Genomic DNA, 24,439 nt, shown 5'->3' on the forward strand with positions numbered 1-24,439 from the left:
TTTAAGAAAATTGAAATTGTATCAAGCATCTTTTCTGACCAGAACACTGTGAGATTAGAAATCAGTTACAGGAAAAAGAAAAACTGTAAAAAATACAAACACATGGATGCTAAACAACATGCTACTAAATAACCAGTGGATCACTGTTGAAATCAAAGAGGAAATAAAGAAACAAATGACAGTGAAAACATGATGACCCAAAACCTATGGGATGCAGGAAAAGCAGTTCTAAGACAGAAGTTTATAGCAATACAATACCACCTCAAGAAACAAGAAACATCTCAAACAACCTAACCTTACACCTAAAGCAACTAGAGAAAGAAGAACAAACAAAACCCAAAGGTAGTAGAAGGAAAGAAATCATAAGATCAGAACAGAAATAAATGAAATAGAAACAAAGAAAGCCGTAGCAAAGATCAATGAAACTAAAAGCTGTTCTTTGAGAAGATAAACAAAATTGATAAACCGTTAGACTCATCAAGCAAAAAAGGGAGAGGACTCAAATCAGTAAAATTAGAAGTGAAAAAGGAGAAGTTACAACTGACACCACAGAAATACAAAGTATCATAAGAGAGTACTACAAGCAACTCTACGCCAATGAAATGGATAACCTGGAAGAAATAGACAAATTTTTAAAAAGGTACAACTTTCCAAGACTGAACCAGGACAAAATAGAAAATATGAACAGACCAATCACAAGTAATGAAATTGAAACTGTGATTAAAAAATCTTCCAACAAACAAAAGTCCAGGACCATATGGCTTCACTGGTGAATTCTATCAAACATTTAAAGAGCTGACACCTTTCCTTCTCAAACTCTTTCAAACAATTGCAGAGGGAGGAACACTCCCAAGCTCATTCTATGAGGCTACCATCACCCTGATACCAAAACCAGACAAAGATATCACACACACAAAAAAAAAATCACAGACCATAATGTTCTGGTGAACATAGAGGCAAAAATCCTCAACACAATACTAACAAACAGAATCCAATAACACATTAAAAGGATCATGCACCATGATCAAGTGGGATTTAGCCAAGGGATGCAAGGATTCTTCAATATACACAAATCAATCAGTGTGATACATCGTATTACAAAGTGAAGAATAAAAACCATATGATCATCTCAATAGATACAGAAAAATTTTTTGCCAAAATTCAACACCCATTTATGATAAAAACTCTCCAGAAAGTGGGCATAAAGAGAACCTACCTCAGCATAATAAAGGCCGTATATGACAAACCCATAGCAAACATCATTCTCAGTGGTGAAAAACTGAAAGCATTTCCTCTTAGATCAGGAACAAGACAAGGATGTCCACTCTTGCCACTCTTATTCAATATAGTTTTGGAAGTCCTAGCCATGGCAATCAGGGAAGAAAAAGAAATAAAATGATTACAAATTGGAAAAGAAGAAGTAAAACTGTCACTGTTTGCAGATGACATGATACTGTACACAGAGAATCCTCAACATGCCACCAGAAAATTACTAGAGCTGGTCAATGAATTAGGTAAAGTTGCAGGATACAAAATTAATGCACAGAAATCTCTTGCATTCCTATCCACTAATGATGAAAAATCTGAAAGAGAAATTAAGGAAACACTCCCATTTTCCACTGCAACAAAAAGAATAAAATATCTAGGAATAAACCTACCTAGGGAGACAAAAGACCTGTATGCAGAAAAGTATAAGACACTGTGAAAGAAATTAAAGATGATACCAACAGATGGAGAGATATACCATGTTCTTGGATTGGAACGATCAATATTGTGAAAATGACTATACTACCCAAAGCAATCTACAGATTCAGTACCATCCCTATCAAATTACCAAGACCATTTTTTACAGAATTAGAACAAAAAATTTTACAATTTGTATGGAAACACAAAAGACCCTGAATAGCTAAAGCAATCTTGAGAAAGAAAAATGGAGCTGGAGGAATCAGGCTCCCCGACTTTAATACTACAAAGCTACAGTAATCAAGACAGTATGGAACTGGCACAAAAACAGAAGTATAGATCAATGGGACAGGATAGAAAGTCCAGAGATAAACTCACATACTTATGGTCACCTAATCTATGACAAAGGAGGCCAGAATAAAAAATGGAGCAAAGGCAGCCTGTTCAATAAGTGGTGCTGGGAAAACTGGACAGCTACATGTAAAAGAATGTAATTAGAACGTTCCCTAACTCCATACACAAAAATAAACCCCAAATGGATTAAAGACCTAAATGTAAGGCCAGAAACTATAAAACTTTTAGAGGAAAACATAGGCAGAACACTGACATAAATCGCAGCAAGATCTTTCTCGACCCACCTCCTAGAGTAATGAAAATAAAAACAAAAATAAACAAATGGGACCTAATTAAACTTAAAAGCTTTTACACAGCACACAAAACTATGAACAAGACGAAAAGACAACCCTCAGAATAGAAGAAGATATTTGCCAACGAATCAGCTGACAGGGATTAATCTCCAAAATTTACAAACAGCTCATGCTGCTCAATATCAAAAAAACAAACAACCCAATCAAAAAATAGGCAGAAGACCTAACTAAATAGACATTTCTCCAAAGAAGATATAGAGATGGCCAACAAAAACACATGAAAAGATGCTCGACATCACTAATTATTAGAGAAATGCAAGTCAAAACTACAATGAGGGGGCTTCCCTGATGGCGCAGTGGTTAAGAATCCCCCTGCCAATGCAGGAGACATGGGTTCGAGCCCTGGTCCGAGAAGATCCCACATGCCACAGAGCAACTAAGCCCGTGCACCACAACTGCTGAGCCTGCCCTCTAGAGCCTTTGAGCCACAGCTGCTGAAGCCCGCGCGCCTAGAGCCCATGCTCCGCAACAAGAGAAGCCCGCACACCACAACGAAGAGTAGCCCCTGCTCGCCGCAACTAGAGAAAGCCCGCGCACAGCAACGAAGATCCAACACAGCTATAAATAAATACATACATACATACATACATACTACAATGAGGTATCACCTCACACCATTCAGAATGGCCATCATCAAAAAATCTACAAACGGTAAATGCTGGAGAGCGTTTGGAGAAAAGGGGAGTCTCCTACAGTGTTGTTGGGAATGTAAATTGGTACAGCCACTATGGAGAACAGTATGGAGGTTCCTTAAAAAACTAAAAATAGATACATGCACCCCCGTGTTCATTGCAGCACTATTTACAATAGCCAGGACATGGAAACAACCTAAATGTTCATCAACAGAGGAATGGATAAAGAAGATGTGGCACATTTATACAGTGGAATATTAGCCTTAAAAAGGAATGAAATCATGCCATTTGCAGAGACATGGATGGACCTAGAGACTCATACAGAGTGAAGTAAGTCAGAAATAGAAAAATATTATATAATATCACTTATATGTAGAATCTAGAAAAATGGTACAGATGAACTTATTTGTAAAGCAAAAATAGATACACAGATGTGGAGAACAAACAAATGGATACCAGCGGGGGAAGGGATGGTGGGATGAATTGAGAGATTGGGATTGACATATATACACTACTGTGTATAAAATAGATAACTAATGAGAACCTATGCACAGGGAACTCTACTCAATGCTGTGTGGTGACCTAAATGGGAGGGAAATCCAAAAAAGAGGGGATATATGTATAGCTCATTCACTTTAGGGAAAATGAGTGATCGCACAATAGAGACCTCAGGTGAATTAATCAAATGATTAAAGTGAACATCATCAGAAATGGGATGAATTGAAATCTGAATCAATAGAAAACATCAAACAAGTGAGTGTTATTTTATAAAATGGTTGGTCTCACTGTCAGGTTCATACAAATCCAGGAAAGACTTAGGAACTGTTCCTGACTGATGAAAACTAGAGAGTCACAGCATTTGAAGGCAACATGTGATTCTGAACTGGATAATTTTGCTATCCAAGGACATTATTGGCACAGTTGGCAACACTTGGTGGGATCTGAGGATTAGATGGTAATGTTGTTTCAGTGTTAATTTCCTGATTTTGATGATTAATTGTTGTTATGTAGGAGAATGTCCTTTTTATTTATGGATGTTGGGACATAATGTGGGTAACTCTCAAATGGAAATAAAGGTTTTTTGTACTGTCGTGTGATTATTCTGTAAATTTGAGATTGTTTCAGAGCAAAATTAAACTTGTGTACCTGCACACGTTCATTTCTACCCCCTGAGAAATTTGAGTAACTTATGAATTCAGATTGAAACAGGATTTTACTTTGGGCCCATCCTCTTTTCCCTCTCCTTTAAATTCACTAACAAAGACAGCTGTGGAACAGGGGAGAGGGCTCCGGGTTTGAACACAGAAAACCTGTGATTAGCTCCTGGCTGTGCAACTTACCAGCTGGATGATTTGAGTCAAGTTCCTTTACCCTTCGGAGCCTTAGTTTTCAACCTGTAAAGTGAGGTAGTTGTGAGGCTCAAACACCTACCAAATGGGTACAAATGTAAGTTTATTACTGTTTTATCAGCACAGAGAATTCCACAGGGTGGGAGAAACAGCTTTTGGATAATTCCGTAAACAGTGTTCTTTTGAGCATTTTAAAGGTGAACCTGTTTTCAGTCGAAGAATTTGTACTGCTTTGCATTTCATTTTGTGGCTCAGTTTCACTAATTAAAATGCACAGCCACCATCCTGTATTCCATGCTGTTGTAGTAGTTCATTTTTAACTTTCCATAATTGGAGGCTGCTGTGTATCCAGTGAACACTCAATAAAATTAATTGAGGGTAATGATGATGAAGACAAGATCTATAGTGTCATCGTTATTTCTCCCTACCACCCCCGCCCTGTAAGCTGGGGTTGTTTGCATTTAAAAGTTGTTGCTATGGAGTTGAGAGGATAGATTTGCTGAGAGCTTATGGTATATGATCCATAAAAGGCGGTCATGGTAGGTGTCTCACTAAGTAGAAAATGTCAAACTTGGTGTGGGCGGATCTGTTTGGCTCTTTTATTGAGCCTAAGCAGTGTCTTTTGTCCAACCCTACTTGAATATCAAACCTATTTCTGTTGTGTGCCCAGACCTCCCTGCAGGTCTCTGACTAAGGGCTCAGCCCTGCCTTTGTTACTTAGGCCTTTTATTTCTTTCAGGAGAGTCAGTGGAATGAGCTTCTTGAAACTCTGCACAAACTTCCTATCCCTGACCCAGGAGTATCTGTTCATCTCAGCGTGGTAAGTGGCGGCAGAATATTAGCAATCACTGAGAAACCTTTCCATTATTAACAGTAAGAAAGAGCCAAATGGGATTGTCTTCTGTCATCCGCACCTTCCCCACCTCCAAGTACTCTGAGACCTCAAGACAGGCCAGGGAGATGTGTTTCTTTCTTTCTCTGGGATCCCAAATGCCCCCCAGGCTCCTCTCTTCCTGGCTGTCATCCCGTCGCTATCATCTCCTGAATGGCAGTTGCTGGGCTTGGAATGGGATGGCTGACCCCTGCCTCCTCAGCCCCTGTGGGGCTCCTTGCCTCATGCTTTGCCCCCCTAGCACTGCTGTGTCTGCCCCTTCACTGAAGCCCATCCTGCCACCCCTGAACCTTCACCGCCTTTCCCCTGTTTACCAGGGTAACCCCCCTTAGCTAAGGTTTTCTTTTTTTGCCCCAAGCAGCGTGTACACTTTGCAGTACTTAGTCACAAAACACGTTGGAACAACCTGTTTTCCTGTCTCTGCCACTGGACTGTACGCCCTCAAGGACAGGGATAGAGACTGTCTAGCACAGTTCCTGGCCAGATCGTTTCCTTGAACTCTTCTATGTACATGCTATGTGGTCTGTAGTGTGCCAGGGTGGAAAAGCCTCTGAATTACAAATTGGGAGATTTCGATCCCCAAGTCATAGTTTTGCCAATGACCTGAGTGATCTTAATCAAAACCTTTAACTTCGTGGGTCTCAATTTCCTCATCTGTCAGATAAGGCATCAGATAAGGAGTTCTTTTCCATATTTCAGTTACTGCAGTTCTCTAGGTCAAACCCTTGTCACCACCTTCATCAGAATTCTCAGATGGATCCCCTTTGACGAGCTATTGATTATCCAGGGGCTATTTCCCCCATGTTGTGGGGTCTGAATGTTTAAGAAGTGTTGTCTTTCAGCTTCAGTAGAACCAGGTACAGTGTTGGTATTCAGTGGTAATTAACTTGGTATTTTCCCTCTTAAAGAAAATGAACATATAGGGGGGTTTTTTCATGATGATCACATTGAAAGCAATATTACTGCCAATAACTAATAATAGATCTGTTATATACTAAGTTCCTAATTTATGCCAAGTATGCATCTCTAGTGTTCAAAACAACTCTACAAATAGATATTAGCATTCTCATTTCATAGTTGAGGCTTAGAGAGAAAAAGATTCTTGCCCATCCAAGGTCGTGTGGTTAATAAGTGAGATCGGGGCTTTTAAACCCGGGGCTGACTTCCAAGCCTATGTTCTTTCCACTAGGCCATGAGTGTTGAAAGAAAGGGAGGAAAGAAGGAACTGGTAGAGGTTTTTGCTCATTTTAATGGAGCATAGGAAGGAAAGAAACCTTTTTCCAGAAATTTGTGTAAGGAAGAGTGTCTGGAAAAGATGAAGAAATGAGCTTTAAACCTGCCCCAGTCATTGCCACATAGCGAAGCAACTTTGCCTTTGTCTCTGTCCCTTTTCCTAAGCAGCTTGATCTCACCGTTTCAGTCTGTAATGACATCTGACAGGTAGCTGGGGAGTAGCCTGGGTGGGTCACCAGCTACTGGGGAGGAAGGGCCTCTCCTTCCTTTTGAGTGGCTGCCAGGCCTCAAGGACAAGCCATCGCAGGGGCAGGAAGAACTGTTGGGGGTGGGGGCGGGTTGCAGCTGTTTCATGCCAGTGGTTTCTAGGAATGTTTCTGACCTCCTCTGGTCCCAGCATTTCATGGGCGATGGAGCAAGACAGAATCTCAAAGGACAGCCTGGGGAGTAGTTGGTTTTGGAATTGAGTAGGCTCACTATTTACAATCTGTTGCATTTGTAAAAGCAGATATTTTCTTCTTTCCTCTTCACAAGGAATTCCTCTCTCCATGTTGCATTTCTGAAGGGTTAGTCTCAACTGTATTATAGAGCCTGAAAAATTGAAAAATGGCAGTCTTGGACTTTCTGTCTTGAGTCACGAGAGAATGTTTCTGTGTGTCTTCTATAGGTGATTGAGAAAAATAGGAATATAAACGAACAGTTGAGAGAGTAATAATAATTTTCTATTAAAATACCATTTATGGAATGCTAGGCACTTCACATATATAACATTTATTCTTCACAGCAGTTCTGAAGTAGGTATTACAATTCCCATTTACAGGTTAAAAAATTGAGGTTCTGAGCTATTAAGTGAAGTGGCCTAAGATCACATAACTATTAAGTGTCTGACTCTGTGGTCCCTGTCCTTTCTCCCTCACTGTGCCGATCCTTATTCTGTAACTCCATCACCATGTGGACTTCCATTACTGAACATTTCCTGGGACTCCCTTTTAGCCATTTGGTATAGAATTTGGTATCTCATGGCATCAAATTTAACCTGTATTTTACTTTTATTATTTTAATCCTCATTGTTGACTTGAATTAATTAACTAGTTTCCAGTTAGTTTCCCATAACTAATATGCTACATAATCTCTGTCATAATGCTTCATAGATAATGTTTTGACACAAACCCACAGATTTTGGAATAGTGCACTGCAGGGGGTGTTTTTTAAGTTATCTTTTAATTTTTTTTTCTTTTTACTTTTCAGTTTATTAGTTTAATTCAAATGGCTTTAGCTATAATTTTCTCATTAAAAAGCACACGTGTAACAGTCTGTTATCGTGGAAAGAGCATAGCTCTAGTTATGCAGACCTGGTTTCAATCCTAGTTCTGTCACCTACTAGCTGTATGACCTTAAGTCACTTTACCTCTCTAAGCCTTAATTTACCCATTTGTAATATGGACATAATATCTATCTTAAATTTTGCTGTGGAAATTAGAGATACTATTTATAAAGTACCTGATATAAAGCCTTCCATGCAGCAGGTGTTCATAAATATCTGCTGAATATTAGACAAATAGCTTATACTGTTATTGTTGCCATTTTCGTTATTGCAGTTGTCCCCCAGGCCTTTCATTTCAGGAAGCCTGTACAACTCATTTTTCCAGAGACCTACTTATTTTGCAATTATCCAAGAATGGGGAGTGGGGAGAACTTCCTGAAATGTCACTTGGGGGTCTAGGTTTGAACTTTGGCCATGGCTAAGCTGACTTTCTCTGTATGTGACCCTTCCTGGCCTTTGCACAATCCCTTCTTTAATTGGCCAGCACCAGGCTCTTTCCATTCCTGCTTGCCATTGTTCTCTGAGTCTTTAGTAGCACGGAGGAGGTGTCATCAGTTCAGCCTGTTTTCATTTAACTCAGAGACACATGCTTGTTACAAACATGGAGATGCCTCCTTGAAAGTTCTCTGAACAGGTCAGGTTTTCAACTCCACTGAGTCTCCAGCTCCCTTCACTGGAATTTGCACTGGAAGTCAGGAGGCTTATTTGCAGAGCATGCATAGTGGAGAGACTTTCTCCACTGTTAGCCATCTGCAGTGTCTCAGGGCAGCAGTCCTTCCACTGGAGCTGTCCTTAACATCCCTTGGGCCTTCGGGGCAGATTTGGCCCGCAGCTTGTAGATGGATATAATCTCAGGTGCTGAAATGAAATGGCAGCTTTGGTTGGTAAAGACCATTCCTAAGTGAACCTAGTGATATTTGGTCCCCAGTGTCCACTTGCCTCACCGAACAATAAATTATGAAGTCTGTAGCTTTCATGTGTTCAGAAACCTGCAAACATCGTGAAAGAATTTGGCCTTTAACTTCCTTGAGCTGTTCTTTTGTATCTCAAAGAAGTTCCTCTTTCATAGAAAAGAACTCCATCTACCAAACGAATGATTTAATGCATCTGGCTTTAATCCAACATTATCCTAAGGAAATATTCCATAGACTGTTCTCTATGAGGGAAACTCTGTTTCTTCATCTGAGTGAGGAATTATCTTCAGATCATTTACCTGATTTCTGAATAATGTGCTTGTTACATACTTTTGCAGAAATAAATAGCTTTTGTTTTTCTTTTCCAGCATTCTTATTTTACTGTGCCTGACACCAGAGAACTTCCCAGCATCCCTGAGAATGTGAGTACTTGGACAGGGGTGGATTAAATTTTTATTCCTCTTTGTTTTTTTTACTAATTTTGAAAGAAAATAAAAGGATATATTTTCCCATTATAAAAATAATGCATTATGAAAGTAAAACCAAATAGAGAATATTTTAAAAATATAGAAAGTATAAAGACAAGGAAAGATCATTATTCATACTTCTCAAAGGTAATCACCTATTAACATGTTGATGTCTCATTGTAGTCTTTTTAGAATGTATTATTTACATAGTTAGAATCACCTATTACATAAGCATTTTGCCATTTCATTCACAGTCATTTTTGTTGGCTGCATAATATTCAATTTGCTATGTAGCTTATTTAGCTATTTCCTCGCTGTTGTGAATTTAGGGGTTTTTAGTTTTTGCTGTTGTAAATAAAATGCTTCTATGTAAAGAACTTGCCATATAAAGATTTCTTTATTAGGGTAGATATACTCAAGTAAAATTATTTTCCTACTACATTTCTATATTGACTTTTAAGAAAGTAAAAGTAATTGTTGGTAGAAGTGTGAGGACCCCCATCCCCACCTCTTAAAGACTTAGCAGTGAACTTGAGTCTGAGGGAGCAGAGGGTAATATTTGCCCTCGAACAAGCCGAATGACGTTATCTAGCCTAGGCTTAAGACGTATTTTCAAAATGTTTTACTCGGATTGTGAATAGTACTACGTAGAATTAAATATAGAATCACCACCACTAAGGCACTTGGTTGCTTTTTAAATTGTGGCAAAATGTACATAATGTAACATTTACTGTTTTAACCGTCTTTAAGTATATATTTCATTGGTAAACACATTCACATTGTTGTGCAACTGTCACCAACATCCATCTCCATTTTTTCATCTTTCCCAACTGAAACTCTGTGGCCATTAAATAACCCTTTAAACAACAACTCATTTCCCTCCTCCTCCCATCATCACCTGGCAACCACTATTCTTTCTGTCTCTATGAATTTGATTACTCTAGGCACCTCATTTAAGTAGAATCTTACAATATTTGTCCTTTAGTGTTTGGTGTACTTCACTTAGCATAATGCCTTTGTGGTTCATCCATGTTGTAGCATGTGTCAGAATTTCCTTCTTTTTTTAAGGCTGAATAATATTTCATTATATATACGTAACATACTACGTTTCATTTATCGGTCGATGGACGCTTGGGTTGCTTCCACCTTTAGGCTATTGTGAATAATGCTGCTTTGAACTTTGGTGTACAGATTGAACTTTGTGTTCAATCCTTTTGATTCTTTTGGGTATGTACTTGATTACTTTTTTAAAGTACTGGAATAAGTCAGGTAATCACATTTAATTAATGAAGTTAGGCTATAGTGTTGTGATTAGGTAACAGTCTTAATAAGCTGGGATTGTCGAAGATATTCACAAAGTTTACTATCTATGTGATTAGGCTCTGGTGGAAAATATTGCTTTTTTTTGGTTTGACATTAAGTAATAAAAAAATCCACACCACAGTTACCATTTTAACAACAATAGCTAATGTTCATTGAGTACTAGTGCTTGTCAAATAAGGTATTCAATGCTTTACCTGTATTTTCTCATTTACCTCTCATAATAAGCTTAGGTAGTCAGTACCCTAATTATTATTTTATATAAGGAAACAGAGGTCCTGAAAACTTAAGTAACATATTCAAGGTCCTACAGCACAGAAATGGTAGAACTGGAATTCAAACATTGATCTTTCTGATACTAGAAACTGAGTTCTTATATATTGTTTTACACTTTGAGCCCATAATTTTACCTTTCATCTCTCAAAAAATTCCATTGAAATGATAAGAGAACTATAAAATTAAGGAGAAAAATGTCCACGTAATGGCAGAAGGAGCCACCATGAGGTAGAAAATTTGAGGAATTTCTGCAACGTAAAGGAGATGGTTATTGAGCAGTCAAGAGGGTGTAGACAATGAAGGAACCCAAAAAGAACTGGAAAAGTCCTGCAGAAAGAGCAGAAGCCAGGGCTGTGGCATGGAACGTTTATAAAAATTGATTATGGGGCTTCCCTGGTGGCGCAGTGGTTGAGAGTCCACCTGCCGATGCAGGGGACACGGGTTCGTGCCCCAGTCCGGGAAGATCCCACGTGCCGTGGAGCGGCTGGGCCCGTGAGCCATGGCCGCTGAGCCTGAGCGTCCGGAGCCTGTGCTCCGCAATGGGAGAGGCCACAGCAGTGAGAGACCCGCATACCACAAAAAAAAAAAAAAAAAAAAATTGATTATGTGTTAGATTGCACTGAAGAATTCAAAACAGGAAAACTCAAACTCTTACAGGCCACTGTCTTTTATTACAATGAAATAAACCTAGAAATTAATGATGAATAAAGATTTAAAAAATATTCATCTACTTGAAGGAGTGGTTGGGTCAAAGAAGATAAAACATTGAAATTGGATATTATTTAGATAATAATAATTATCGAATAATTAGTGAGAACACTGAACAACAAAAACCTAACAGATTTGGCCAAAACTACTCTTGTGAAAATTCATAGCTTTGGATGCTTTCATTATAAATAATAACTTTAGAAAATTATGAACTTGACTTGCAATTCAAGAAGCCAGAAGAAGGATAGCGATAAAAAAATCCGAACTTGAAGAATAAATTACAATGTAATTAGTTAGAAAATATTGTTAAAGTAAAATTGAAAAATAGACTTTTTAAAAACTAAATTTCTAAAAACAACAAAATAATCTTAGACGTATGCAATAAATTTGAAAATTGTGATAATATAAAATTTTCTAGAAAAATGTAACTGATCCAAGTCACCCTAAGAAATAGGAAATATGAGTATAGAATCATAACTTGGAAAGATTAATGGAGTTCTATTGACCTTCTCCACCCCTCGCTGCTATGAATGTGTCAGGTTTAGTTGGTTATATAGGCATGGTAAGGAACAGATATTATTACTGTTTAAACCATTCCAAGTCATAGGAATGGTATGTATATATGTGTATTATAAGCAGCAAAAGAGGGCTTCCCTGGTGGCGCAGTGGTTGAGAGTCTGCCTGCCGATGAAGGGGACGCGGGTTCGTGCCCCGGTCCGGGAGGATCCCACGTGCTGCGGAGCAGCTGGATCCGTGAGCTATGGCCGCTGGGCCTGCGCGTCTGGAGCCTGTGCTCCGCAACGGGAGAGGCCACAGCAGTAAGAGACCCGCATACCGCAAAAAAAAAAAAAAAAAAAAAGAAGCAAAAGAAAAAATCATTGTAATCCCTGAGAAAGTCATGTTCTGAGTTTTTCTTTTCTTCATTTCTGTGATAGTAGTAGTTTTCAAGTTGTTCTACCTGGAGCCCTGCCTGAGGTTCTTTGGGACATGGGAAGGACTGAGGGAGCTAAACGGCTGACCCACCAGGGCATGGATGCTTCTGCTTTATTCAGAGCAGGTTCATTTCTATCTACTTAAATTGGGAATTCAGTAATATTTTGTTTGAGATAAAAGGGTTCTTTTGATTTTTTTTTTTTTAAAGCTTGGAAGCTACATTTTAAAAAACACAGTGGGGGAGGATCATATCAATTATATACCTTTATACCTGCTTTTTCTATGACAATGTATTATGAAAATTTACCTGTGTTATGAAAAATTCTTTACAAATATCTTTGTTGTAAAAAAAATCAAACAATTCAGAAGTACATATTAAAAAAAGTGAAAGGTCCCACATTACCACCATCCCAGCCCCACCATCCCTCCCCCACCCCAATCCCATTCTCCATCCAGAGTTTGATGAGTGTCATTTCAGACCTTTCTCTGTGAATTTACATGTTAAATGTATGAATCCTTATGTGTTGTAGACATTTTTTTAGACATAAAACAGTACTATTCATACTGTTTGGCAACTTATTTTTTTAATGTACTCTCAAAACTGTTCATATCTTTCATCTATGTTAAGTGATATTTTTATTTAATGGTATTTTATTCTTATGAAAGTAATACATATTAACGGCTTAAACAAACATGTAGTATCACATAATTGTTGATGAAGTTTCCAAATTTTCCTTTATTCCCATTCCCCAGAGGCAGCTACCTTCAGGTTTTTAGCAGTTGTAGTATTTCTCTCCATGTGTTTACCTGACATGCTCATATTGCTGTTCTTAATTTTTCTGTTTCAGATAACAGTTATTGACTTTCTCATGGAAGATGAATTTAGGTCTTTTATTACCTCTGATCCCCTCTCCCCCAGAAACACACATATACATAAAGTATCCTTTTCTCACTCACGTTTCCCCTCCCCCATCCTTTCTCTGTCTTCAGGAAAAAATTTAAATCAAAAGTTAATGTTTACATTTCAATGAACAAGCTGAATCATATGATAGATTATGATACGTTTTCTTTCTTATACTTTTGTCAAATAAGAGTTCCTGGATTTCACATCTTACTACTTATCTTATTCCTTTATTTTGGTGAAACATTTTCCAGTAGTTTCCTGACAGTGTTGGGGGCAACATGTTTAGACCTTGCATGACTGCGAATGACTTTATTCTACTCTAGATAGGGTTGGGAATTACCCTCAGAGCTTTGAAGACATAGCTCCATTGACTTCTAGATTTCACGTTGAAGCTTAGAAGTCTTGATCCATTCTGATTGCTGGGGTCTTTTTTTGTTTTTATTTTGGGTGGGGTTTTTTTGGATCCTTTATTTGTCTCTAGTATCTTGAAATTGTACAGTGATTTGCCTTGCTATGGGTCCATTTTCATCTACTGTGCTGGATATTTGGTGGACCCATACAGTCTGAAAATTCATGTCCTTTAGAGCTGGGAAATGTTCTCACATTATTTCTTTGAAAAAATTCTTCTTTATTTTTTTCTCTTTTCTTTCTCTGGGGTCTCTATGGTGGCATGTTAAGCTTCCTAGTGTTGATCCTTTAATTTTCATAACTTTTCTATTTTCCATGTCTCTTTTGGTCTTCTTTCTACTTTCTTCAACTAATCTTCCCACCCTTTTGAATTCTTTACTTCTGCCATCACTGTTAATATCCAAGAGCTTTTTGGTGTTGTACAATAGATTATTCATTTTTTAATGGCATCTTGTTTCATGGGTACAACATTTCTTCTTATTGCTTTGACACTGTTATTCATAAATTAAAAATTTTTTTCTTCTCTTTGCATTGTTTTCTTGCTTAGAGGTCCTCTCTTCTGTTTGTTTTGTTCTGTATCTTTGATTGTAGAGGCCTTTCCTCAAATAGGTGCCCAATCCTATCTGAGTGAGGCCTTAAAAAGCTAATTGGAAGCTCTGTGTTCATGAATGGGGCTTGTTACCTGGTGGGCTTTACTGTAGATCATGGCTTAGAGGCCTGGCTACTGGGGATGAGGGGAGGATTTTAAATGTCAATATCAGAATCTTTTCTTTTGGACTAGTCAGTTTTCTCTTGCCAGTGACTGTAAGCTTCATAACACGTGTTCTGGAAGCTGAGTGGGGTGGTAAGTTATAGGATATGAACATTTAGCATGTATACTTTAAGCTCCCCTCCCATTTTTTGTTTAATTCTTTATCCCCTGTCCTCAGCTGTACCTAGTGTTCCCAAACCTTTCTGGTTACTAGAAAGTAAACAGTTTTTCCTCAGGAGGGGTGCCAAAAGGCCAGTTGACTAGCTGAGTGAGGTGGGAGAGGAGAATCTTGGGATCGAATTACTCTTCTTTTTATCGCCACCCTTCCCCTAGCCTTTAGAGGTGCTCGGTGTCTGCAGTTCCTGAACTTTTTTGGAGTTCTGTGGTGTAAGTTGGGTTGGATGCTTGCTGCCCTGTGCCCCGGGCCCAGCCTTTTCTGGGCTGCCAAGTCATTCTTCTTTAGTTTCTCAACTAAAGTTTCGGTTGACACTCTTGAAGAACCAGATCATTCTTTGTTGTGCAGGATCGTTTTGTATGTTGTGGGGTGTTTAACAGCATCCCTGGGCTCTCTCTACCCACTGTAAGATGGTACCCGCCCCCCCCCCCCCCCCCCCAGCTGTGACAACCAAAAATATCTTCAGACATTGCCAGAAGCCCACTGGGGCGAATGACCCAGGTTGAGAACCATTTATTTAATAACATCTGGCTTCCAAAAAATTTGACATCTCTCTTCCATTACTATCTTTTCTCTTGTTCTTTGAGGTTTACATCTTTTAAAATTATTTCATTGTGACTTTTCCTGGCAGGGGGTGGTGAGGATTGCATGGTATCAGGAGAGAGAAAATATGTATTAAACAAATACATATGTTTAATCCACCATATTTTACTGGAAATCCCCACATATTTTAACTATGTTTCACCTACTAACAGACATTTAGATTGTCTCTAATGTTTTGCTATTATAACAATGTTATAATAACAATTATTGCCTAGGTTAAGTTCATCTTTCTATTTTTTAATTTTAAGGACTGAGAATTACTCAAGAACTTTAAGGTACCTGAAAGTCCTGACAGTTTCTCAATTTTCAAAACCACAATTACTGAGATTAGACATAGTGTAGGAAAAAAAAAATTTATCTTCTTCATAACCCCACCTCCAATTCCTGTTTGCACTGTATGCTACCTCCCCTGCCCCCGCCATTAAAAAAAATTTGCATTCCCTCTGCTGGTTTTGCCACTAATGAACCAATTCCCTGTGTATGACCCATTGTCCCCTAAATCTTCCTTTGCAGACCAGTAAAAGGCTGGCCTTGTTTGTTTCTAAGTGAGAATAATAAAAACAATCTGCCAGACTCCTAACATACATGGTTCCATTTAAATCCTTACAGCTATTCTGTGAGAGGTAGACGTGAGCCTCATTTTACATGTGGGGACCCAGGGCTCACAGGCCTGAGGTTATAGCACAAGGTCTGCTTCCAAATGGGGTGTAGTGACCCAGGTTTGTAAGGAACCAAAACATTTTGTTTCCATTATACCCCCCTGCGTCCCTACAGTTGACTTTTGATATTCATGAGGAATGGAAAAAGGAAAAGAAATGATTTTTCATATTTCCAGTATGAAATGAAGCAGGAAAGCTTTTCCTCTAAGGAGAATCTGAACTTTTGTAGGACCAATTTGTGTGATTTTTGACATAGAATCGCTATTGAGCTCTAGCCATGTTGAAATTTGCATTTTAATCTCTTGGCAGGTTTTCAAGGATTAATTTAAAATGACTGAATTGCTGCATTGCAAATTGAAACAAGCAATAACGAAGGGGTTGTTAATATGATATAGTCTGCTGTAGTGGAAAGAACATGAGTTTTGGAGACAGCCAGACACTGGGCTCCACCACTCTGGGACCTTGGGATACTTACTTATATTCTCAAGCCTCCTTATCTAATAAAGGAAAGTGGGAGGAACAAGTGAACTATTACATGTAAAGTTCCAAGTTCAATGCCTGGTGCCACAGAGATACTGCTTTTGATGGTCCTTTCTTTCCCTTTGTCCTTCAGCTTTCCTAAAATTCTAGTCTTAACCTCTCTTGAGTTGTGGCCAAGGGCTAGGGAGCATTACTTCTTGGAGCTTATCTTTTCTTGGTTTTTGCTGACATTTTTGGTTGTGAAGAGCAACACTTTTCATGGAGTGTATGTTTGGCCACAAAAGTCTCTTAGCAGCCACCATTGACTGGAAATGGTACAAGAAATAGAGTCCAGGACTCTAGTGCCTGTCATGTGGGAGATGTTGTGTACACATTTATTGATTATCTCCTCTTAGGGACTTTTGAACTAAGAGAATAAGCAAAGAAAAGGGTAAAAGGACTTTGGGATATGGAACTTGATTCTGTCAGCAGATAATTATATTCTTCTGGACAGCTTCAGAGAAGGGTTAATGTGAGAGAGAGAAAGGAGGTAGTATTGATTGAACACGCACTGTGGATCAGATCAGGTACTATTTGTTATATCATGAAATCTTCACAGCAGCCTTACAGTATGGTTGTTATCCCTGATCTGAAGAGGAGATAGAGCCCAGAGACATGAAGTAACTTACCCCTAGCCACCCAGCCAGTAAATGCTAAACCAGCATTCACGCTCAGGTCAGTCTGATTCCATCACCAAGACGCTGCTGGGTCCTGGGCCTCTGCTCCTTGGCTCCCAGTACCTTCCTAAGAAATCACTCATCCTAAGTGTAAATTATAGAATTAATTGTGTGACTGTTTTTATCAGTTCTCCTTCCATAAGGATAGGGATCAGATTTTTTCATCACTGCATCTCCGTAATTAGCACTGTACCTAGAACAGAGTAGATATTCAGTACGTATTTATGGAATGACTGAATGAATGAATGAATGAATGAATTAGCAATGCAGTCACTCTCAGGAGAAGGAAAAATAACAGTTCCTTTCACTTGGCTTTTGGGCCAGTGCGTCTGCAAGATGTTAATGAAAAGCAAATGGAGAAAATTAAGTCTTTCCACTTTCAGATCCCTGTTGAACTTAATTCTCATTATTTCTACAATTTCTGTGTAAAAATATTTTCTTCTTTTTCACTGAAAAACTATCACTATGTAATTGCTCTTCAGGGTTTTTTCTGTCTATCAAGTTAACACATGTAGGAGTGAATTTTATACAGGCAATAATTAAATGAGCATAAATCTTTATAAATTTAAACAGTTGACCTGCATTTTAAAAAAAAGTCACAGATCATGAACAGATATGTATTCATAATTACATTGTAAACTGGCTCTCTAAGGAATTTTTTTAGTGGCCAGGGTTTGAAGTTTACTTTTGATTAATGGATAATCATATAGACCTTCTTTTAGAATATTAAACAAACCTGTCTTAATTATCTGGCCTGTGTCATACCAAGTGGTTAATGATGCGAGGAAAGCATTTAGAACGGACAGTTACATATAACATTGCCCAGACTCCACTTTGTCAAAAGATGCACCATGATATAGAAAAGATTTATGAACTCATCATGACTTTCAAAAATAAACAAAGTTGAAGTGGTAGTAGAAGACCTATTTTCAAGTACTGAGATTATAGAGAATTCCATTGTTGCTGTTAAGAGTTGTCAGGTAATTGTTTATTCTAATGGTTTTTCCATTCATACAGAGGGATAAAAGTTGACCTCCGGGTAAACTCTGCTTTCTTTCCTATAAGATACTTCTCTGATTTGATTGCTTGTGTGAGTTTGTGGGATTCTTCCTCAAACAGATTATTTTAGAATCCAAATTTATAATTTCTTTTTAAGAATCCTACACAACTAAAATGACCTAAATTCTTATTTTAAAAAATTAATTGAGGATTTTAAAGGTTTACATTATGGTAAAATAATCTGAGCAAGAGTTATTTCAGGAAATAAGGCCCTTGGACAAAACCAGCCTCTTGCCTTAGAAACCTCCTCCAGACACAGTACAGTAAGTCTTTATCATCTATACTGTGTATAAAGCTGAGAGTGACAAAGACTAATAAAATGACAGACCGTGGGGCGGACTAGCATCTGTTTCGAAGGCTCCAAGGAGTACCCAGCTTAGAGTCAGTTCTTTAGTTTGGGGATTATCTCATTTCCCTAAGGTACTGAACCTAAGACCCTTTTTCTCTGAGCCCCACTGTATCCCCTCCCTTCCGAGGCCCATTCCACCTCCCATCAGCACCCCCACCCCCACCTGCTTCCTCACCCGGGGCGTGGATCGCAGTGAGCCTGAAGTCCCCAGCCACCTGGATCGGCACAGGAGCCAGCAGGGACAACTAAAAGGGAGCAGCCATTATGGGGCTTCTCCTGGGGGAAATGGGGTTCTGCCAAGTGTCTTCCTTTCTTCTTTGTCTGGATTTAGAGCCACAGAGAGTTAGAGCTGGAAGTGTTCTTCCGCGCTGTTGCTTTTGTAGAAATGAAAAGCCTGGAGAGCCTTGTACGTGCCTCTTCTGAAGCTCAACTTCCGGGCTGCTCTTTCTCTGTTAACCAGAGACCTTTCTCGGACTTGAGCCCTGTTCGGCCTGGAAAGTGGTCAGCTTTGTGTCCCTGCTACCCAGCCCTACAGAGTGGGCCCAAATAATAATTACTAGGCATATAGGAGGATGCTCAGAGGCACATAACTATATGTAACTGAAAATATGCTTAAACTCCATGAATAGAAAAGGAACGTTCTTCCTTAAGCCTAAAAACTTACTAGCACTGAGAAAACTGAGCCCTTTTGAGCATGGACACTGGGAAGTAGTCTGTCTAAGCAAGGTTTTCCTTTTTAGCAAGTGAGTCACATGGAGGAGTAATTGTCAGGGAATAAAGGGGGTGGTTATTTAGGCTTCGCCATGATGGCATTATAACCCAGGACACTGGGCCTAAGACTAGGTGGACAGCAATACCATGTTTGACAGGATTGATGGTTCTTTAGAAGGAGGATTGATCCTTCATTAAAAGACTGGACTCTCCCTTTAAAAAAAACTTGTTGGGCAAGTGGACAGATGTCGAGCACAGGAACCTGGAAGTCTGGGCCTTGTCCCAGATCCTTCCTGCCCCCTTTCAGAGTCTGATCCATTGTCAAGTCCTGTGATTCCACTTTACAGAGATCTGTGACATTCATATTCAAAGCTTTTATCTGAATAGCTTGTACTCATTCTTTCCCTGAATGTGGCAGTAGCCTGTTAGCTGCTTGCCCTGCCTCCGGCTTGCCCTCTCTTGTGCATCCTCTCCAGGACCTCTAGGAAGATCTTTCCGCAACAGGATAGGACCATCCTGATTCTTCAGCAGCTCCTTGTTACCTCCCTGTTATTATCAAGTCTAGGCTCCCACAGGATCTGAACTCAGCTCCCCTGCCCCAGCACGCTCCCTGCCCTGCACCCTGCCCTTCACTCCACTGACCTGCATAGAGCTGCTCTCTCCCCCTTGCCTCTGGCTGGAACACGCTTCTCCCCCTGTCCCCTAAGTGAACCCCCTGTTGGGAGGCCCAGAGAAGTATCTTCTCCTCTGTCAAGTCTTCCCCAGCCTTCCCCCCATATCCATCTGGCAGAGTTGAATCTTCCCTTCTCAGCCAGCCCTGGCGCATGTCTAGCCTGGATCACAGTTCTTGGCATATGAGGTTTCTGGGTCTAACGCTGCTCCTAGAAAATGGGGATCATGTTTAGTTAATCTCTGCAGGCCTAGCTCCCAGGGTGGTACTAAGCACTTAGTAGGAGTCAAACAGGTGTTTGTTGACTGGCTGATTATAGGAGACAGAAATGAAAGATTGAAGACTTAGTTCCACTGAAGCCAAATGCTGGGAGAAAGTGGCATACCTGTGTTTTTTAATAAATATAAGCTCACAGTGTGTTCTGGCTACAGTCTTAACTTAGGACAACTTGCTGTGGAAGCCTTCTCTTCTTATTCCTCGTCCCCTGACCTCTCTGTGAAATGTACACCTGCCTCTGTGTACAGTTCTCCCTGCCCCCTGCCCCAGTTACCTGAAGAACAAATCACCTATTTCTTTACATTTTAAATGAATGTAGGGACTTCCCTGGTGGCACAGTGGTTAAGACTCCACACTCCCAATGCAGGGGGCCTGGGTTCGATCCCTGGTCCGGGAACTAGATCCCATATGCATGCCACAACTGAGAGTTTGAATGCTGCAACTAAGGAGCCCGCTTGCTGCAACTAAGACCCAACACAACCAAATAAATAAACAAATAAACAAACAAACAAAAATGAATGTAGCCACTGACACCTTTAAAAGCTCTCCCTCCTCCAGCTACCTTACCTGACTTTGTGAGTCTCCAATGTCAGTTCTTTTCCTGTGGGCCCTTCATCATTACTAAGTAATTGATCACTTCATCCAACTCAGACCCAGGTTTTCTGAAGTCAAGTGGTCCATTCTTCCTAACGTACCACGTTGTCCCCCTTCGAGGCCCTCGTGTTTCTCTTATACCACCCTGCTCACGCCTGAGCTAACGAGCAGTAGTCTTCAGTCAGTTGCTTTCTCCACTCATTGATTCTCTCTTTCATCAAACTGCTAAGATGATGGGGTACATCATTTTACCCAAAGGGATCTCAATCTGGTGGCAAAAACATACTTGTAACTGAGTGATTATATGATAGAGACAAATTGTCATGGAATCACAAAGGGCAGCTTGACAAATGAGGAGTTGAGGAAGCCTTTCAGGAGAAGGTGACATTTGAGCTGAGTCATGAAAAGTAAATGGGTGTCCTCAAGGAAGAGAAGAGCCTTCTAGGCAGAGGAAACAGAGGAAGTAAAGGCCTGGGGGTGTGAAAAGCATGGCAGGTCTGAGAAATTGAGGGTGGTTGTAGCTTAAGCTACCGGATTCTTAAAGGCAGGGGGAAGGAGGCCCCTCTCTCTGAGGGCTTTTCTTCTGAGATAAGGCTTGATGGGAGCTGCAAGGGCTCCCTCCAGGTGTTCCCAAGGTCCGTTCTGCCCCACAGGTGCTGCTGTGGCTGATCGAGGTTTCCAGTCCATTCCCACCCACTCCCACTGCCTAGGCGGGTGGCGTCCCAGAAGGAAAGAGGCAGGGAGGAAGCAGATAAGAAAGACAGCTTCTGTTTAGACACAAATATCTTGGTAATCAGCACAGATGGGATGAGAAATACCAAAAAAAGTACATGACAGTTTAGAGAGAATTTGGTTAAATGTTACATATTTTTAACATACCTGTGTAGAGTTTTTGGACCAAGCACCTGAATCCTTCAGAACCTGGTTGGCCTGGGGGTTATGCCTCAACCAAGTGGTGTTTTTATTTCAGAAATGTTCCCTTTCCCATCCACAAAAGTATCCTTGTGATTTTTTTTTCTCCCACCAAAATAAGGCGCAGGATTTGTCTCTGACGCTGTGTCTCCCTATTTGGACGGCAAGCTGTGTAACATATTTCTACCCAGCGTGAAGCTTCTTGGCAGACTCTTGAGGCCACGTTTTGGTGGCTTCAGAGTTATCTTTGGATCTGTCAAAAGTGCTAATGGGCTTTCTGGCCTTCTTTAAGCTCCTCATTTCTATTTTCTTTTTACTTCCATCCTCTCCTAAAAGAAAAATTCATGTAATTCATCAGCAGTTAAGCATTTTACTGAAATGCTCAGCTGAGGGCCTTGTATTTTTGTTTGCGAGAATAACTCTGCCATGTCACTGTCTTCAGAACAAACCCCACCCTGACTTCATTAGCTCAGCACTCCTCAGTCCACTGGGCCAGAGGTACACTTGTTGACTAATTTATACTGCCTTTCTTGTTTGCTCAGTTTTGTTTTTCAAGTTTGTGTGGCGGTTAGAGCGAGAGTTTGGGGTTCAGGAAACCTGGTTTTGAAACTTGGCCCTGTCCAGCTGGGTGACCTTTGGAAGACTGTTTAACCTTCCTGAGCCTCAGTTTCCCCATCTATAAAATGGAGATGATAATGCCTTCCTCAGGGTTGTTGAGAAGATTAGAGAGAATGCAGGTAAAGCACCTATTTTCTGGCCCACAAGGATTACTCAATAAATGGAATAACAATTTTTAACAGAAATACTTTTTCTTTTGCCATACTTTGATCCTGCATGTTCTTTCCAAATACAAGTTTTATCTACTATTTTTCGTGGTGGTTAAAAAAAAGAAAAACAACAACAACAACAACACAGGTTTAAAGACAAACCCACCCAAGACTGAGCAATGCCTTATCCGCTTACTATATGACCTTGGTCAAGTTACTTCTCTGTGCCTCTGTTTTCTTATCTGTATATAGAGATGATAATGTTTGTTCAAGGAGTGGCTTCAAGATGAGTGAAATAATATATGTAAAGCCTCATATATTGTAGATATTTAAAAGTATTTAAGAGGAAGAATGTAATGTAAGGGAAACTATAGGGCTATGGTGTTGCATCTGTGTCCAAACTCTGACTGTACCAGTTACTGAATCTCTCCTAGACTTAGTTTACCTATATGTTGGAAAGAATAATACCTCATTGGATTTTTGTGAAGATTGCTTAAAATTACACGTTTAAGAGTACCTGGTCCAGTGCCTGGGACTTGGTAGGTAGTCAGTATGCAGACCTATTAATTCACTCATGCTTTATTTATAAAGGTCGATAGTTAACCTGGTACTCAAATCAAACAATAATAAATCATAAGTGCTCATTCTTATTCCCAACCCATAATATTGTCAAAAAGCACTTTATGCTACTTCGCATATAAAATCCACCTGGTTTACTTGAATTTATGGGTTATGGATCTTTCATCATTATAAACTGCAACCCCTGGCAATAGCCATCCTTCCCTCTCCAACCCCCTTCATTTTCAGAGGATTATGTTGTATGGCATTGAAAACCTGTAACATTGAAGAAATTAGCATATTCATGTGTATTATTAAAGTCAGGTGGGTATAGAAAAGGTTGCAGAAATGAAACACATTACACTTTTTCTGAAATCTGAAGAGTACTGATCTACAGTACTAATAAAAGAAGTGAAGCGCAGGCTACACACAAAAGCTAGTTTAAAACACTGCTTTGTCACAACTTGCTACTGCTTGTCTTCAATGGCTTTTTCCCCCTTTTGATGAAATACCTGGAAATTGTAGATCTTGGAAATTGCTTTACTTCCAGCCGAGGCATTTTAGAGAATGTAAACCGTGGAGGAGGGGACCCCAGCAGTGATGACAGGAGAGGAGCATGCCTGGCCTTTGCAGGTGGGGCCTGTTGGACAGAAACAGGCTCTGTGCCAGAAGCGTTTTGGTCCCTGGGTACTTTCTTTTGCTTAGACGTATGGCACAGTGCATTGGGAAAGTTCTAGGACCCAGGGTCAGAGGATATGAGCTGCGGTCTCATCTTCACTGCTCATTAGGGTTTTTGATCTTGGCATCTCTCTCTTGCCTTGGTTTCCTCATTTTTAAGATTGCAGACTTCTTGTCCGGCTCACCTTTCGGAGCTGACGTGAAGAACAAGCACAGTGCTGCATGTGACTTCACGTTGCAAACTGTAATCACCACCCAAAGGTGTGATTGCTCAGACTCCTTCATCTCTAAGGTCTCTTCCAACTTTACATTGCATGATTTACATGTGAGTGAGATTTGGCCTCCCAGGGAGGAAGCATAGGACTGGGGAAGAGGGGAGTATGCTTTCTGATCATTTTCTGTTTCGGGTGCTTCTGTTAGATTCCGTTTTTAATAAGAACAAACAAAGTAATCCCCAAACCTCCCTTCTTCTTTCTCCTAGAGAAATCTGACAGAGTATTTTGTGGCTGTGGACGTAAACAACATGCTGCATCTGTACGCGAGCATGCTCTGCGAGCGCCGGATCCTCATCATCTGCAGCAAGCTCAGCACTGTGAGTAGACAGTCGAGGCGGGCTTTTGAATTTTATTTTAATTGAAAGATGTATCGGAAAGATTAAAGGAGAGTTTAGAAGAAGAAATCAACCACAATCCCCTCAGGTAGTAACATGTCATTTTCATTAATTATTCATG

The 24,439-nt window shown here is 39.9% G+C and overlaps 1 protein-coding gene across 8 annotated transcripts in view; it reads left to right on the forward strand.

Annotated features, from left to right (window-relative positions):
• DENND1A (DENN domain containing 1A) overlaps positions 1-24,439 on the forward strand; it is a 541,250-nt gene that overhangs the window by 274,383 nt on the left and 242,428 nt on the right. For 4 of the 8 annotated variants that reach the window (XM_067743355.1, XM_067743357.1, XM_067743358.1 and 1 more), the window contains 3 exons: positions 5,111-5,191; positions 9,103-9,156; positions 24,190-24,300. In XM_067743355.1, the coding sequence (XP_067599456.1) occupies positions 5,111-5,191; positions 9,103-9,156; positions 24,190-24,300 (246 nt within the window). Of the gene's footprint in view, positions 1-5,092; positions 5,192-9,102; positions 9,157-24,189; positions 24,301-24,439 lie in introns of all 8 variants that reach the window. The other 4 variants (XM_067743359.1, XM_067743362.1, XM_067743363.1 and 1 more) reach the window with 2 other exon arrangements.

The sequence above is a fragment of the Pseudorca crassidens genome, chromosome 7, assembly GCF_039906515.1.
Source record: "Pseudorca crassidens isolate mPseCra1 chromosome 7, mPseCra1.hap1, whole genome shotgun sequence".
NCBI lineage: Eukaryota > Metazoa > Chordata > Mammalia > Artiodactyla > Delphinidae > Pseudorca > Pseudorca crassidens.